This window comes from Aulonocara sp. 'chitande type north' Nkhata Bay, linkage group LG3, assembly GCF_057382095.1.
Source record: "Aulonocara sp. 'chitande type north' Nkhata Bay isolate Kocher_YH1m ecotype deep benthic linkage group LG3, A_spYH_male_GT1.1, whole genome shotgun sequence".
NCBI lineage: Eukaryota > Metazoa > Chordata > Actinopteri > Cichliformes > Cichlidae > Aulonocara > Aulonocara sp. 'chitande type north' Nkhata Bay.
The window spans coordinates 47,647,731-47,666,121 of NC_141346.1; the positions used below are offsets into that span (position 1 = coordinate 47,647,731).

General features: G+C 41.9%; 1 protein-coding gene across 4 annotated transcripts in view; it reads right to left on the minus strand.

Moving 5' to 3' along the window:
• LOC147335914 (ADAMTS-like protein 1) overlaps positions 1 to 18,391 on the minus strand; it is a 104,033-nt gene that overhangs the window by 13,972 nt on the left and 71,670 nt on the right. For 3 of the 4 annotated variants that reach the window (XR_015127265.1, XM_086283893.1, XM_086283884.1), the window contains exons 4-14: positions 14,364 to 14,409; positions 13,815 to 14,051; positions 12,418 to 12,544; positions 11,690 to 11,764; positions 10,537 to 10,694; positions 7,542 to 7,653; positions 7,231 to 7,369; positions 7,100 to 7,150; positions 6,791 to 6,995; positions 5,202 to 5,349; positions 5,034 to 5,118 (exon numbers count right to left, since the gene is read on the minus strand). Coding sequence is in view for 3 of the 4 variants with exons in the window: in XM_086283893.1 (XP_086140019.1) it covers positions 5,034 to 5,118; positions 5,202 to 5,349; positions 6,791 to 6,995; positions 7,100 to 7,150; positions 7,231 to 7,369; positions 7,542 to 7,653; positions 10,537 to 10,694; positions 11,690 to 11,764; positions 12,418 to 12,544; positions 13,815 to 14,051; positions 14,364 to 14,409 (1,383 nt within the window). In the remaining variant the exon portion in view is untranslated. Of the gene's footprint in view, positions 1 to 5,033; positions 5,119 to 5,201; positions 5,350 to 6,790; positions 6,996 to 7,099; positions 7,151 to 7,230; positions 7,370 to 7,541; positions 7,654 to 10,536; positions 10,695 to 11,679; positions 11,765 to 12,417; positions 12,545 to 13,814; positions 14,052 to 14,363; positions 14,410 to 18,391 lie in introns of those variants that run through there. The other variant, XM_086283902.1, reaches the window with a different exon arrangement.

Consider the following 18,391-nt stretch of genomic DNA (forward strand, 5'->3'; position numbering starts at 1 on the left):
ATACAAAGACAGCATCTGTCCCACAACGTGCACCTGAGAGCAAATAAACGAGGCCTTCCTATTAACATCTTATATTACCAGTAAGCAAGTGCTCAGTTCTGTGACAGATGCACTGCTAAGCTGACAGCAGAGAGTGTCCGTCTGAGGGGACAGCCTCTCACTTTTACCCTTTGCAGTGCCTCAAACAAAGGAAATAAAATAATATATATCAGATAATTTATGGGTATTTTTCACCACAAGTTTCTTTACAGTTGATAGGAAAATACTCAAATTAAAACTGAGTCTTGGCCCTTTCGCATGGTATCAATCATTTGGAGCGCAGAGCCTTAACAACAAAACACATGTCCAGCTGTCCAAATACTTACAGTGTGGACTGTAGCTTTTGGACAATAGCCTGATGTTTACAACACAGAGCAGCTGTCCTGTTTAGGTCTGAGCTCAACACTTCTGGTTCCTTTTTGGCAGACAGACTTTAAAGGACTTGCACATATGTCATATTGGAGGTGTTGAGTACATGCGAAAGTTTTTAAGACCAGAGGCACAGGTTGAACTGTGTTTCTAAATCACAGCTGTCATTGATCGAATAAGTAGCTGATAAGGATGGTCATTTGAGACATATGTGAAAGTAAAAAAACAAAACTACATCCATCAGAACCATCAGCTCTGCACAGTCATGAGCAGATGTGTGTGTGTGTGTGTGTGTGTGTCTGAATCAAGATGCAGTTTTTCATGTAGCAGATAGGTAGTGGCAAAGCTATTAGTCTTTTAAAATAGCTACATTTCCCCCCTAGATTAACGACTTCCATTTGCTAAACCTGAACACAAGAAGACACAAAGCGAGTGTATGACTTTATTTCAGTGCTTCCGTGTTGCGAGTGCTAGACGTTAAACTGAGTAATGTACCACGCCACTGTAATTACTTCAGTAATCAGGTTACTGTTACTTCAATTATCTGCACGACGGGCAGACAGACAGAAAGAAAAACACATTAAACATGCCGATCAGCTGATTTCAGTTTATGTGGAAAACGGTGGGATGGCCTACAATTTTTAAGGACGTTTATTTTTATTGCACAAAAGGACATGTTTGCAGTGCTGCAGTGTCACCTGCGTCCAGTATAGAAACAACCGCATCATACTGCTAACAAAACATCGGGTCTTTGCAGACATCTGCGTAGACAGCATGCTAACACAAAGCTGCAGAACAACATAGAGTGGGTGTATGCTGACCCCAGCACGGCAGCCAGAGCCTGAGCTTCAGCAGGTGATAATGGCGTTGATTAGAAGTCAGGCTTGCAGCATGGGAGCCTCCATTGCTACGTGCTGAAGTTTCTAGAATCACAGTGATGACTGCTCTTAAGTCGCTTTTATTCTTGGTGGTTCGATCCCTGGCTGATCTAATATCCAGTCTGTATGCCTAAGTAGCCTTGGGCAAGATCCCGAATCCCAGGCTCTCAGATGCATTCAGTGGAATACGAAAGTTAGATAGGAATGATGTACCATTTACAATGTCAGAGAGAAGGGATCTCTTCAATAGGATCTGTGTGGGAGGACAGAAGCCACGCCCACCTGCTGTTAAAACCTTCTGCTTATGGCAGGGAGCCAATCAGAAGGAAGAACATGCAGTCAAATTCCTCTGCAATCACTTAGCAATGAAAAGAAACGAGTGAACTACCTAAGTGAGCACTACAAATCTTTTGAGGTGAAAACAAAACGGTTTAAATCGGTAAAGTACATAATGTGCAAGTATAAGCACTGCTTCCTAACAGCGTTTGTGAACCTGACAAACTATCTTTATCTTTCCTTAATAAGCTCATAATGGTAGCAAAGCATATTTTGCATGGCAGCCTTCACCACTGTGCCGCATTCTTCCTTGGTTTAACAGTCTGACCGCAACACAAGAGGACCCTTCTGTTTTATAAGACGCCTCAATAAAGAGCTCATGATTAAGGCAAAGCTGGCTCTGTACAAGAGCTCAAGGACTCATTGTGTTACGGGCAAACAAATGAATCACCGGCAGTTAGACTTTGGAACAGGAACGACAAAGTCAACGAGCGAACCCACAGAAATGTTTATCTTCATGCGCCGTTAAAGTACATCTGTCAGTTCAAAAACGATCCCGATTTCATTCATGGAGGGAAACAACACATTTTTGTCACATCCGCCAAAGCCCCATGTTAATCGTATCAATTAAATATCCATCAGTGGAAATATTTTATTTACTCACGGTGAAAAAATGTTTTGGCTTGATTGGAGAACATATATGGGTTTAATTTTTCAAGCAGCCGCGCAGCGGTGGGTTTCGGCGCAGGCAACGGAGGTGCAATAAGTCTAGCACAGGAATTTCATTCTCTTTCCTCTCACATCTGTAACCTGGCCCCATATGGTGAGCAGATATTGTTGTTGGCTTGTGAATGACGGCATATTATAAACAGATATTTATGTGCTTTTTGAGGACAGACATGCTTTTTTTTATTTTTTGCAGCTGAGCAAAATCATATGTTTTGGCACTTCTCTCACTCCACAGATAAGTCAGAGTTACAGATGTTTTAAACTGGCTAACATGGTTGCTAATACAAGTCATGCAAGACACTGGGCAGAGTCCAAATATTGTGCATTTTCAGAAGGCGGCCATTATTAGCTAACTGATGTGTGGGACAAGAACATCTGGAACGTGTGAGAGCTTGCTGAGGTAATGCTGGTAGCCAGCGACTGTACATTCTTAAGGCTTTCCGAAAGATGTTTTGACTCTTCACCTTTAGTTTCCCTTCTTCCCTTCAATAGCCCCATACAACGTTTTATTAGTTCCATGCAGGTGACAAGAAACACTTTCAACCACCCTCAAATGTACCTTTAAGTGGACCTATTGTGCTTTTCCTTGGGTGATCATATTAAACAAAATAAAGTTCAAAATAAAGACGTCAGTCAGAGTGTGTGCAAATAATCCCCATGACACTGCTCAAGACAGGGGATGTCCCTAATTTAGGAATACATAAGAGAAGCCTCCTGTTCAAACTTTCTGTTTAAACTGGAAAACCAATCAGAGTGGAGTTGGCTCAAAGCAAGGGTTAAAGGAGCAAATAGTGCTTATTTAAGACCAAGGCAGCTAGTATGAAATAACTGGCAACAGGTCAGTAACATAACTGGGTATAATTGTAAAATTGTGAAGACTTTGAATAGCTCATCATCTATAGTGCATAATATCATCGAAAGATTCAGAGAATTTGGAGAAATCTCTGTGCGCATCAGACAAGTCCAAAAAATGATTATCTCTCAGTGTGCACAGCATTAAAAGAAGGCCTGAGTCTGTCACAGATATTACTGCATGGACTCAGGAACACTTCCAGAGATCACTGCGTGTGAACACCGTTCACTGTGCCATCTACACTTGCAGGTTAACACGCTGCATCATGCAAGGAAGAAACCATATATGAATATGATGTACAGGCGCCAACATCTTCTCTGGATGTGAAATTCTCCTTGGAAAACATGGACACCATTTCTACCAGACTAAAGAGGAGCAGGACCATCTGGCTTGTTATCAGCGCTCATTTCCAAAAGCTGTCCCAACCCACACAGCAAAATCGGTATAGCCCAGATCTGGCCCACACAATGTGCTTACACATGGCCCACATACCGCAAAGAATGACGGCCTTTTGGTGGCCCACACATGGGCCAGCACAAGGCCAGTTGCAGACACACTGGTGGTTATGTGCTGGCCCATGTGTGGATTACCTCTGGTAAACCTATGTAATATACAATAGTGCGAAAGTAACATGACAAAACTCTGTTCAGACAGTGAACTGACTGATTCTTATATAGCGCTTTTCTACTCTAAACTGAATGCATACAAATTCACACTCTTGACATGCAGATTGGAGGAGCCAGGGATCGAACCACTAACCTTCCCATTAGTAGGTGACCTGTTCTACCTCCTGAGCTACAGCCATCCAGTGGTAAATATGAGCAAACCCTCACCAGGTTTTGGATAAAGTGTACACTCACAAACCTGTCAAACCTGCATTTGAAACGTTGGCTACCATAGCAGTGTAGCATTGCAACATGGCATTTGGGTCTTCTAACTAAAATAGGAGAATAGGAACATAAATAGTGCCATCATTGCCAGACCTGGCCCACATCTGGTTGACATACACCCTGCCATGACACCAGTCAGTCAGAAGTGCCAGCTTGATGCCGGATCCGGGGAAGACCTGTATTCTATGGGCCTGGGGTACATAAACCAAACCATAATCGGGCCAGATGTGGCATGCCATCACATAAACAGTGCCATCTACACCAGACCTGGCCCATATCTGGAGGACATACCACTTACCATGCCAGAAGTCAGCCAGCAGTGCCAGCTTGACACCAGATCCGGGGCAGACCCGTCTGCTACATGGGAATATTTTTTTCAGATGCATTGCTGTCATCAAATTCAAAATGAGGAAATCTTTTGCATAACATGGTAGGTTTTCTCCATTTAAATATTTAGTGCATTTTCTACTGTGAATAAAATACAGTTTATGAGATTTGCAAATCAAAGCATTCTGTTTTTATTTACATTTTACGCAGAGTCTCTACTTTTTTGAAATTGGATTTGTAGTAAACGCTCCTGTTGGACTCCATGTTGATGGAAATTGCTGCTGACATGAACACAACCTTGATACTGTAGCCTTTACGTGCCAGTGCCGTGCTCTGTCTACTTCAATTTCACCTCCAGGTTAGTCCTAAGCTGCTGGTTGTTGAAACTGTGTAACTGGGATCTGACTTTTTGCTTTTTTAACCTTGAGGACCAAGAGTAATTTAATGCTGTAGATTTTCCCCTTCTTTTCCGGGTGATAAACTTTACTTTGTATAGCTTTAGCAGTTGCAGCTTTCCAGAATAGTAAAGTGCAGCAAGACCCAAACACCTGCAATGGTTTTAACAGGACTTGCACCTCTGACTGGTCCAAAGAGGCTTAGTGATGAAGGTCTCAAATGCTTTAAGAGTCAGAAAGACAGTTTAGCTTTTTGTTGTTGAGTGCTAGTACTCACGTTGGTTCCTCACCGGCTGTGACTTCCTCCTCAAGCTCTATGGCCTGCTTATGCCACACAGGTTTTGCCTCAACTGGTAGTGTATCTACAGGAAATGATGCAAAAATGAGGCTGAACAAAAGCGCCACTCTATATTTAAAACATGACAAAACGTGCAAAATCACCCACCTTTGGACTTGTAGCAGGGCACAGTCACCAGGCACTCCTCTTTGATGTGCGGTTTGGTGGTAGGGTTGCAGCCTCCGGCGTGCAGGCCACGGTGATCGATGCATAACACCACCCTGTAGCGCAGTCCCTGACCACAAGTCACTGTGCACTGGGGATGACAGGACATGCAGTCACAGATAGCAAGCATATCAACCTATTTTTCCATGTGTTAATTCCTAGTAATAGGCTTTTCTCATATTTGATAGAAAGTCTTTGACTCAAGGGAGGTACAGAAAGAGTCCTTCCAAAATCCCAGCAGCTCTCTGCTCGGGAGCGAACTTTGTCTATCCTCTGCCAAAACAAGCATTTTAAAGGCAGAGGGAGAATGTGCTAGATAAACAACATCCCAGGTTTTTAGGAGGCCACAAATCTGGCTCGCTACATTTCTATATGAGCCCATTCAACTGGTGAGGTAGAAAATTTCCCAGGAGGAAGATATATACAACATTTATGGTAGGATTGGTTAATGTAACAGCAGCTCTAAGAATTAAAGCAAAATAGCTAAGCTGACCAGGAGGGTTAGGTTGATCCAGATGCAGTGCCTTGATCATTTCAATGTGCAATGGTTCAGAAAGGAAATTTATTCAGAGGGATCACACTGGCTGCGGTGTCACTGGGTTTTTGTATGTTGCCCATTCGGAACACATCATATGTTTACAAGCCTCATAAATACACCACATACAAGACGTTACATGACTCTCTTGACTTTTTGGGACCCCTAACCTCCGATTGCACTTCTTCCATTAAGAGTCTTGGAGTTATTTTTGACAATGCTTTTAAACTTGATAAACAAATCAGCTCTGTAGTTAAGGGATCTTTTTATCATTTACGGATTTTAGCCAAAGTCAAGTCTTACCTTTGCAGGAACGATCTAGAAAGAGTGGTCCATGCTTTTATTACTTCACGGCTGGACTACTGTAATTCCCTCTATGCTGGCCTAGATCGTTCCTGTCTACATCGCCTTCAACTGGTGCAGAACGCTGCCGCTCGCCTGTTGACCGGTTCAAAAAAAGAGACCACATCACTCCGGTTCTCTGCTCTCTCCACTGGCTCCCAGTTGCTTTTAGGATTGATTTTAAAATCTTACTGCTGGCTTTTAAGGTTTTAAATGGCACTGCACCTTCTTACCTGTCAGAACTCCTTAGTACTTATCGCCCCAGGAGATCTTTGAGGTCAGCCGATCTGATGCTTTTAGATGTTCCCAGGTATAAATTAAAGACAAAGGGAGAGAGGGCGTTTGCTGTGGCTGCACCCAGACTGTGGAACAGTTTACCTCCTCACGTCAGATTCTCCAAAAGCCTAGAAACTTTTAAAACTGCTCTTAAAACTCACCTCTTTTCATTGGCTTTTAGAAAGGTTTAATTTATTTGTTTATTTATTTTTTATTTGATCAGCGAGGTGTTTTACGAAATTGTGTTCTATTGTATTTTTATCTGTATTTACTGTACAGCACTTTGGTCAGCCTTGGTTGTTTTTAAATGTGCTCTATAAATAAACTTGACTTGACTTGACTTGACAGAAGAATTTCAACAGTAGAAATGTTCACATACTGGTGACCACTCCTGTGCCAGCCAGGTGGGACAGTCAAATGTGTTGCAGGGCTGCAGGATAGCTGTTTTGGGAGAGTAAAGACACTTCCACTCCTCTGTGGGAGTGATGGTCCCCTGCATGTCCTCCTCCACACACGATACCAAGCGACTCTGGATGCCCCCGCCGCAAGAGGTGGAACAGGCCGTCCAGGGGCTGCTCTCCCATCTGACATCATGAAAGGTGACATCATAAAGTGACTGACGGTTATTAGCAGATGTCAGGATTTGTATTGTGTGCCTCTGTGTGTTACTAGGTAGTCGGGCATGTACCGAGGCAGGGGGTGGTATTGGTCATATGGCATAATTTCCTTGTAGCCGTCACTAAAAAGTCAGAAACAGTAAATTAGGGTTTGCTTTCACAAAAAGTCCAATTTAATCCTCTTTAAGTTCTGCTTTCCAACCTGTCCAGGCACAGCTCCATGTTGCACTCCTGCAGTTTGGGTTTGGGTTTGACATTCTCCGGGTAGTAATGGCAATACTGGTCTACAACCACCCGTCCGCTCCGTAGATCATAGCACTCTGCTGAGGTTAGCTGGTAACCTGCAGGCCAGCAAATATCAGAGACCATCAAGAGAGATCTAGTAGGACAACGATTCAATAGGCTTTTAATAAATATCTGTGAATTAAACGGATCCTGTTTTTAAACCAAACCTGCTATCGGTCGAGTGAAAATGCTGCAGGCTGCTATTGTGATTTTCAAAATGCTGCTTACCTCCACCGCACGTGACGGAGCACGGGAAAAAGTCGGTCTCTCTCCAGCGGTGGATGATGGGCTGGTAGTAGATGTACTGGACCACGCTGTCTGTACCACCCGTAAACTGCACCTACAGAAACGTTGTTCAGATATAATCAGCATTTCTTGTCATCACTATCAGTGTAGCGGGTGACTGCAGTATTTACACTGCACGGCTCACACTTTCCTTCTCATTAGACAGATTAAAAAACAGATTTTTTTAAAGATAGTGTATCAAACTAAGAGGCAAAGAGAGACTCATCCTGGGCTTCTTGGGGTGTTAATTGAACTTTGTTGTAGCCATGACAACCTAATAGGGCTGCTATATAGAATCAAATAATTTGTTAAAACTGACTTTGCGTCCACAGAATTTTAATTAATTGATTTATTTATTTAGCCTTAGTTTTTAGTGATTAGCTTTCTTTCTTAACACTTTCCTGATTTAAAAAAAAGACCTTATTGATTAAAAATGAATATGGAAGTGCCAAACAAACTGCACTGCAGTTCCTGTAATCACTGACTGAGGCTGGTTCCAGTAGTGAGCTAAATTACACAGATGGCCCTCTGTATGGTGAAAAGTCCAGCTTTAAAAGAGAAATAGAGATGTTTACAGCTTCCCTTTGGAAGCTTTGGTCTCAAGAAAATAATATTCACCCTGCAATACTTCACTTTAATTCACTTTAATTATTGAAACAACAAACTGCCGTTTCTCATTGAAACTGATGTCGTTCTGTAGACATTTTGCTTTATGTACTGTGTTGGAATTACCAAACAAGGGAAGCACTAAAAAAAGAAAATATGGGACTAACCAGTGTCTCACCCTACTCGGGCTCCTAGCATGTATGAACATCCTAAGTGACTTTTTTCTTGAATTATTCTCAAGATAATTTAGAAACTTGACCTACGTTTCGTTTTGTAATCATGTTGTACAATGACATTGCCCATGTTTATCTGCAAGACACAAGGCTCCATGTGGAGAAGGCTCTATAAACGCAACATGCTCAAAGAATTTGGCCTTTGGAAACCTAAAGTGTACATATCTGCACAGCTACTAGCTAAAATATTATAATGAAATCCTCTTAAGAGACAAAATAATTCATAAACTGCTGGATCAGAGGAAACATTTTCTTAGAGCTCTGCTTTAATAAAATAAAGAATAAAGGCTGTTTTAATAGATTAAGAATTAGAACAGTCCTTATTTTAACAGAGTAATAGAACACAATAATAGAATAAGTACGTCCATGTCTGTCCGTGTTTTCTTAGCCTTTTATTTCATTTGCTTTGAAAAAAAGCCCAAAGACGCATTTTAGCAGCAGCACGTATAAATCAGACTTGACGACCGCTCTTTCGTATTCATGTATTTACTGTGGAAAGACTGTCTGGCAACTTTTTAATGTGATTTTCCATTTGTCCAAACCTTTTTCCAGCGGAGTGATATGAGCTGGCTGTCCGCCTCGTGACAGATTCGAAAATTATCCATTTAAAGCTTCTCAGATTTCGTTCTGGACAGTTCCTCGTTATTGTCCCATCCCGACTTGTGTTTATGAGGGAGGAAGTTTTCGCAGGCTCGTGGCTGTATAACCTTTAACGCCCACTCACTTGCCCTAGTCTGGGAATTTGTGCTCACATGTGGGCCTGAAGCAGAAAAACACGTCACAGCCACTGTGGCACGTCACTGCTCGTTGTATTAACTAGGCTTATGCGCTGTTATGTAATAACACATTTCTAATCAGATTTTTTGGAGTTATTCAAAGTTTGAGACTTTACCGTGAGTCAAGTACAAGTTTCAGTAAGCGGCACTTACACCACAGAGGAGCGGTGAGGAGCTCGGAGGCTCTGAATGTTTGTGCTACTGTGTGAATGCATGGCACACAGCTCAAACACATTTTCAAAGTGAACAATTGCACAAAAAGAATTGTTTGAATTTCACATTTAAAAGAGTCACACTCAAATATCTTTAAAACACATGAAATCAAAGCTGCTTTAAACTTTGCTGCTGTGAGACGTTCACCAGGAGTTCATGCGAAAAAAATAAAAACTGGCCGCACAACTTTCAGGAGATTGCATGACAAAAACAACAGTTTTGACTCAAACTGCACCAAAGACACCAAAAAGGGAATGAGGGTGATTGATTTGCAAGCACGCAGGTCTGCTGAGGCGCTGCTGGTTTTAACTTCCTGTGAAGAAAGTCAGAGAGGTGACCCGTTTATCTCCCCGGAATTTCTAAAATTATTATTATTATTATTTTCTTTTCTTTTCTTTTCTTTTTGCTTTCAGTGGTGCTTTTGTCCACTTGATGAATTACCATTCGGTTTTGGTGCCTGAGAAAATTTACATTAACATTTAACAAGTAGTGCAGTGAGCTGACTGGAACAATTTTGCATTAAAGAAACCAATGCAGAGCCTGTTCTAGAAAACATATCTGCAGAAAATCATGGCAAGTTTTCAAAGAGGACATCTACAAGGATGGATTTACTGATTGCAGAACAGGGCAATTGTGGTTTGCAGCTTTCTTCTGACGACTTCTTCGAATATAAATCAACTAAAGCAAGCGTGTGGCTGGGAGGGTGATGACATTTTGTATTAGTAGTAATTTGTGTCGGGTCCTCGTTTTTTCATGCAGATTCAAAGACCTGTTTGAGGGTCAAAACTTGGGTTTTGAAGCTAAAGTTTAGGCTGGGGCTTGTATAAATATGCTGGTTAAACTTAACAGTAAGGAATGCATTGATGTTAATGAATGTTCTCACAAAGACAGCCAAATATGTCACACCCTGTTTCACCTTGGTAATACAAAACAATATTTAGAGAAAATATGAGATCTGTCCTTCCTCAGGTCCCCGGCAAGACACCCGTCAAGCCTGAAGTAGAACAGATGGACAATTCGGAAATTTCTCAAATTTTTAACAAGATGATGACAAATACTGGCTGCTGTAGCCTGAAAGAAAAAGAGATGTGCATTAATGTCAGCGCTTACTTTGACTGTGAAGTCAGCTCCGAGTGGGCCAGTGATTCTCAGGACTTCTTTATCTGAAAGTTTCTGGTAGTCCACGGTGGTGTTCTCTATGTAGTACTGCCCGGGTCTATCCAAGACCAGTTCATCTCTTACCCCCTGTAGAGTCTTACTCTCCATGTCTGAAGGTAAAAAAACAAACAATTAAAGTCTCAATATGTGCAAAGAGAAGACAAACAGGTGTGGCCACTGCCTGCCACAAAATCTTTCTTTTAATTTTTACATTTTTTTTTATATTTTATGAGTAAAGTTCTTAAGTTCTGGAGCTGTGATTAAAATGTTGATCACAGACCCTTCAGTCAGACCCAGCGACACACAAAGAGCTCAGACTGGGTGCTGTGGTCACTCTATCACTGTGATGAGGCTAACGTAGCCAGCATGCTTTCCCCTCACTGACCTCACTTTATCCCTGTCTATACAGGATCTTGTGTAACTTCAGTGTTGATGCTTAAAGAAAATAAAAAATACAGAGATACATGGGAACAAGTGGTGACCACCAGGCAACACATGGTTACAATCAAGATGCCGGAGGGCAAAATGGATAGGGGGGGTGGAAATATCTAATGAAAAAGCTGTCCATTCAGAAGATGATCTGGAAACTAGCCACTGAGCAAAGGACAGGCACAGAGGTGAAACATTTGTTATCCATTTGATCCGGTGAGGATTTGATGCCAGGACTTTGACATCAGTGAATTTCCCTGGAAGCCTTATGTCTTCTCAGAGCCAGAGCAAAGGGAAGAAACACGTATCTCTTCTGGTTAGTCTGCTCTGGGCTACTTTTAAAACGAGTCTTTATTAGAGAGGCCAAAATGTAATATCTTTTGGAAATCAGAGTAAAAGATCGATCATAGATTGCTATTAGTGTGAAACATTCATTTCAAGGCCTGCCAAGTACGATCTTCTGTTTTCTGTTATGAAAATGTCACCACCGTGTCTGTTTCACTGTTTTTGCATCGGAGCATGCTAAAAACATAACACGCCGTGCAGAAAAGTCAGAGCGGTGCGGTGAACTCATGTTCAGTGTGTAGTATTTGACAAATGAAAGAGCACTGCCAAACACAGAGATCATGCTCAGCTGTTTTGGATGGAAGGGCACCCTGGACCTACCAGGACTTACACAAGTGATCCGGGCCTTTCAGGATCAGACGCACGTGACGACTCTTGTAAGGGATGGTGACCACTGTGTCCTCAGCTTGAACAAAAACAAAGAAACAGTACCAATCACTACATCAATATATGACACAAATGCTAAAAACGAGCGACTTATGACTCAGACACGCTAGAGTAGAAAAAGGATGGCAACCTTCTTGTGACTAGGAAAAGTTGGTGGTTGCAATTCATTTCAAAATAGTGCAATCAGTTGCAGCAACTAGCTAGTCGCTCAGACGTGCAACACTTTCAGCCTCGAGGTGATTGAGGAGGTCCCATGGTGAGATGCAACTTGTCTCCAAACAGTTGCAGTCTGACTGGAATTGATTGCAGTCACTCTCAGACAGAAAGTTTAGAAAATATCTGCTGTCTAGTTTATATACGTAGACAGATTGTCAAGATACTGCAATCAATCTAGGCTGGTCTGCAACAAATCCAGAAGTTGCAGTAACAGAAGTTACTCTGAAGACGGCGTCTGACTGCGAGCGGTCACAGACATGGTTCCCATCTTCAAAGCAGCTATTTTAAAGGCATGGAGGCAGGTATCCCAAGCTGTGTGCCCTGCTGATTGGGCTTAGTTATAACTCTTGTTTATAGTCTGTGTGGTGAACAAGTATATCTGCTCGAGGACCTCTTTAGCTCAGCAATTACTTCTTTATTTAATAAAAATTGTAAAAAAGAGTAGCAATTCTTTACTTTTTCCTGAAGAATGCTGGGATTTGTAGTGTCCCCGCACAAGCCTGCAGGACGAGCCATCTCCATTGCAGACTCCACAGTTGTCCTCGGTCGCAGTGCTTCCAAGCTCATGATCACAACCTACAATCTGGAAAACACAGGAAGCACGAAAAACTTTGAGACATCACAAATGACACGCACAGTCACCTCACTTTTAGAGCCTGAAAGACCTTCTACCTTCTTAGTTTTGAGGACAAGATAGCAGGGAAGATTTTCTGCAACAACACAAAAGTAAAGAGAAAGGATATGATATCATGAAGCACTCCAGCTGGTTCTGTTGGAGCTTCAGTACCATTTAAGTGTTACCATGAAGCGATTCAAACAACCCTCTGGTCTCCTCAATATTCATTCATTGAATTACTAAGACGCCATCCATAGTTGAATGGTGGATATTTCGTTTTGCAGTTTCTGTCAGCAAGACAAAACCAAAAACCGCAATATCATTGTAAGCATTGTAAGGGAGACACTTCTGAGTCTCTGCAGACACGATGCCCTGGGACATAATTCCATTCAACCCCAGAAAATGCATTGCAAAATATTTCCTGGGCTGTCAGTCAAACGCTAAATCTAAAGGAATACTCATTGGATATTCATTTGTAAAGCAGATGTCGTGATGCTAGTGCTGTAAGGTAGTCCACTGTGGTCCTCTTGAGATTTACGTCTTAGCTTTTGCTCCCAAATGCACGATATTGAAATTTGAATATTGAAAAAAATTGCGTACCAGTGTTGACAGGAGTACTGTACTGCGACAACATTAGAACCACTGGTCTAATGCTGTGTAGGCTCCCCTTATTCCACAAACAGCTTTAGCCCATCAAAGTCTCTGAGGCTACTGCGGTATCAGACACACTGACAGCACATCGTTTAAAGACGGGGGCCTCGGCGGACTTGTTGGACTTGTTTTTCCAGGACATCCCACAAATGTTCACTCGAATTAAGATCTGGGGAAGTTCACACCTTGATCCTAAACCTATTTGAGAGTATTGTTGCAGGGGTGTAGTGGTCTGTGAAAATGTTTAAGCAGATTGTACATGTCAAAGTAATGCCACATGAATACCAGGACCCAAGGTTGCCAATCAAAGAGCTGCACAGAGCATCACACTGACTTCACTTGCCTTACTAGCTTAATCTAAACTTTTTACAACACATTGGGATATATTTACTTTGGAAGATCAACTTTTCAGTTATTTTTAAGGTGAGCTGATCTTAAATATAAGGATTTGCTTAGTTTACTGAAAAAAAGAAGTTTTTATATGCAAGTCCCACAAGATGTACATCTTGGCTTCAAAAATTAAAAGAAATAAACCAAAATTCTTGATGACTTCAAAGCAATTGAGGTTCATGACATGGTTACTGACCTGGCAGATACCACTGATGCACATGTCCAAAGACTCTGTGTAACAGCGTGTCCCATCCAGCACCTTGGGCGCCAGCTCCACCACAAGGCCTGAGCCCTTGGCTTTGCATTTGAGAGCACACGGGTTGTCTGGATCGTTGTATACCGGCAGCCACTCGTGGTACTGGTCCTGGTATTGCTCATCTGCGTGAGCTGAACACTGCTGGGCACGGAAATCACCGGCATCTGAAGGGCAATCCTGAGGGACATTAAAACATATTTAAAAATATTTTACATTCTTGAAAAAGGCAGGGCGAATGAAGTCTTGCATCTCTAAATGTGTATGTGGGAAGAAGACTGCTGCATGAAATTAGCAGAATAAATGGAAACAGAAGAAGTTTGATGCAACTTCTTACTTTCTCTCAAACAGCAAGATCCCAAATCACTGAATTACACCCCGTACCCATAAATCTTTTAGACACAATTTGCCATATCAGTTTTACTTCTTCAATAAAAACACTTGAAAGCTGTGTCGACATCCACGACACAAAGATGAGTGGATTCAACTTACCACATTGCTGCATGTGCGATATTTGATATTCTGTCCTTCGCAGGTCCTACAGAAGGAAAAAAAATGAAACCATGGGTAAATAGGCCGTGGGAGAGAATGATAAAACAAACCATAACATGAACCAGTCATCATCATCTGAAGGAGCTGGTGTTATATCCAGTGACTCTTCCCTCATTATTCATATTGAAAATTATAGCGCTGATGTGGCAACCCACGAACATAAGTCTGTGGTGCGTTTGCAAAGCTTTAACAGCGTATTTCACACAAAGTAACTGTGCATAATTATCCAGTGGCACGCTGAAGATGACAAATGAAGCTGATAAAACCTGCAGTTCCTGAAATGACCACTTGAGGGTGGCTCACAAAGCATTTAAAAGACTGGAATAAAGCCCAACGACACAGAAGAAATAAACATTAACAGCCTTCATAAACAATTGTACAGGGCTACATTGTTTAAAATTGTTATCATTGAGACTTAAAGTTATCAAAGTTCTGAGCACGACTGCTTTGACTGAAAGGCAAGAACAGCAGCAGAGTGGCCAAGTAGTCTCTAGCTATCTGTTAGTGAACTGGACCACTGTTTGTGGCATTGGTGCCTTTTGAAGAACTTCAATGCAATTATTTGATGAATAATTTAACTTTCTGTGCTGCTAACTGTACTTACAACCTGCCCAGCTGGTTGTTGTTTGTGGATTTCCAGCACTTGCTGCATTAGATTGCACTGTGATGGACAAATTCTGCAAAACGCATAAAACTGTGTTATTTCTTTACCTTTTGCATTTTCATTTATTGGCTACTATATATGCCGATATAGATATAACAGCAAATAGCTATTATTTCCCCTGCAGTCAGGCTCTAGTTCAGTTTCCACACTTGACATATGTTCCTCCATTCTCTGCGATATGAATAATCTTTATAGACAATTTGACTTCAAGCTTATTACTTGTAAAAGAAAATCTCAAAAATCTAAAGCTTTAACACGAGTTTCACAACATTTAAAAATAGGAGCCCCATTTTCTCTGTGTGTCTGAAAAAATGCAAAGCTGCACGCAGTAGTAACACAGACAGAGTAAAGCCCTCCAGCCTGCGTCTGCTGAACAGATTGGAGCAGTTTGGATCACGACTCCCTGCATGACAGTCTGCTTTGTCTCTGCCCAAATTATCGAGCTAACCACTTATTGAAAATGAGGATTTCTTTGTGCTTTGATGCAGAGTGATGATAAACCATTGATGGTGACTATGATAGGGCAATTATCAAAGACCCCAGTGGAAACTAATCAAATGGTATTCTTTTGGGAAGTTAAGAGGAATTCCAGTGTCACTGGCCCTTAGCTAATCTGGAATCATGATTGGAGACGTCACTGACTTTGGACTCAGCAGTGAACGAAGGCTTAAGGTTTTTTACAATGTTATTCCAGAGAATGGAGGGAGTGGATGTGGACCATGTGGCATGGCAAGAACATTAGAACCTGTGACGAATCCAGACGGTCCCCTCTGCCAAATCAAACAGTAGGCCATGGGGCCTGAACCCCTAACAAGAGACTTTCAAAGACCAAGAGTTGAGAGACAGGTAGCTAAGATCTGGATCAGCGTGGAAACTCACACTGGGACAAGCAATATATAAACGAGACATAAAGAGGCAAAGGGAATAAAATGAATTTCCCTTTTCATTTCCTTTTGATTTTAGAAGCTCTAAAGTGGAGGCTAAGCAGACGTAGGGCCAGGACATGGGATTCATCATGGCGTCATCATAGGTTAGGGAAAAATAACTCGGTTGAAATATCAGAAGTCTTGGAGCACATAAAACATAACTCACAAACTGTGACCCCAAACACAAAAAGACAACTACAGAGAGTGCGCTCATTAGTTAACTGCACGAGACTCAACAAAGACTAAAAGTACCATCTATAGCATTAAACAGAAAAAAGGAAAATCTACTGTAACCATAAAAAAATTGGGCTAGTATTGGATACGCAGTAAAATTCATCCGGCCCATAATGTCCATATATATGTCATCAACTCTTCTCGCAAGATTGAAAGTAATTGCACGCAGGGCTCCAAAACCCATGCCACAATATTGATACACTTGAGGCATGTGGGCACACAAAAATGTAGCTGATTTGCTAACGCCTAAAATATGCTCAAGCTATGAGCTCTGCTATTGATCAGTTTAGGAAAGCTAAGAGTTTACTGTTTATCTCAGGAGGATAACGAGAAGCTGAAAAAGATGGAACAAAGAGCATAACAGAGGCCAGAGTATCATGAGATTAGGCAAAAATATTGCAGTTGTCAGTGAAATTAATCATGATATATTTTGTCTTTTTATTCATTTGTAGGGCAGAGCTGTAGGTCTACTACTGTTAGGAATATTACTAAAAAGGATGGAGGTGTTAATAACACAGCATGGACCACACAGAGTGATTCCCAAGGCTGTAAAAGAGACATAATCTTGGTTGCTAGGCCAACCTTAATTTCACATTTCATTGCCCTGGAGAAATTTCACTTTCACCCACTTTTGCCTTTAAAAAGTTGCGGCATGCCTTCACAGCCTAATGTCACTTCATGTCACCCACTGTATAATTTCAGTACATACGTGACCGCATTGCTACAGGAAACATCTCCTGCCTACAGTTGTTGATATTTACTTCCCACTGGTGTCATGGTGACAAACGACACAGTCAAATTCTTTGTGAATTTCTTCTAAACAAAGTTGAGGTTGGATCTTTCTTTTTTTCTTTTTAATAACATGTACAGATTAATATTTTCCTGCCTAGTGCTTCATTAATATTGGAGCAGCACTTTTTCTTGCCATGACATCTAATCCATATGTTCACACTTGGATCCAACCAGCTATGCTGCTGTTAATAAAGAAGCCGGCGATCAAGTGCAGTAACTTGTGTGGATAGAAGTAATGAAGGCCAGGCAATCTGCGGATAGTCTGTACTTCTGCACATGCCCTTTCGAGAGGTTAACTAACTCTGGTGTGTTTTGCAGTAGCAATAAGTGCCCTGTATGTGCGTGTGTGCATTAAAAAGTCAGAGAGTTGGAATGGTATTGGTTTGGAGGGTGTTGCAGACCTATTTCCAGCTCCCTTTTCCAAAGAGTCACACACACACACACACACACACACACACACACACACACACACACACACACACACACACACACACACACACAAGGGGCCTTGTGCTATGCTTTTTAATGATGCCGTTTGATCTGCTACCCGAGGCCAGGCTACGACTCCCTCATTCCCACGCAAGAGCGGGGTGAGGTGGGACAAGGTGGAACGAAGCCTCCTACCATTTGCTCAAGAGCTCCATACATTATGGCAACTGCCAGAGTTGGTAAACAAACCTGCCTGGACTTAGAGGAGGCGGAGAATGTACATCAACACATACACACGCTGCCTATGTCCCGTATGAAGCTCAAGCCCCAAACACCTCTTAACAAGTCAATTACTCCTGAGGTTTGTCTGACCAAAATATTCTGGGCAGGCAAAGAGAAGTGGTTGCTCCAGAGATCGTGAAATGAACTCCTCAAAGAGACATTGACCTCAATGTTTACAGTGCAGTACACGGGGGGTGGGGGGTGGGGGCCCTCTGGCACTTGTATGCTGCTCAGTCTTTTTGTCTAGTGCCAGTGCAGATGGATTCATGGTTGCAGACATATGAGAGCCTTTCACAGTACCTCGGTTGTGACCTCAAGAATGATGTGAGCTGTTCTGGCAGTTTGATCCTAGACTATTGCACTGTTTCATGATCTGAGTGACTAGTCCTGTCACTAGGGGTGCTACCTCTGCAGCCAGCAGCAAACGTCACTGGTTACCTTGAGTTGAGCAGCAGTATATTCTGGGAACTGTAAAACAGAGGAATGCAAGTGAAGTCACCCTGCAGCTATTTCCCAGCCTATAAATGTGACAACATTTCTAAGGAAAATGTACTGTCTCCCTTCTTATGTCCATTTTTCCCACTTGTTCCTTAAATTTGTTTATAATTGACCACTTTACCCAATGCACTCGGTCCCTGAGC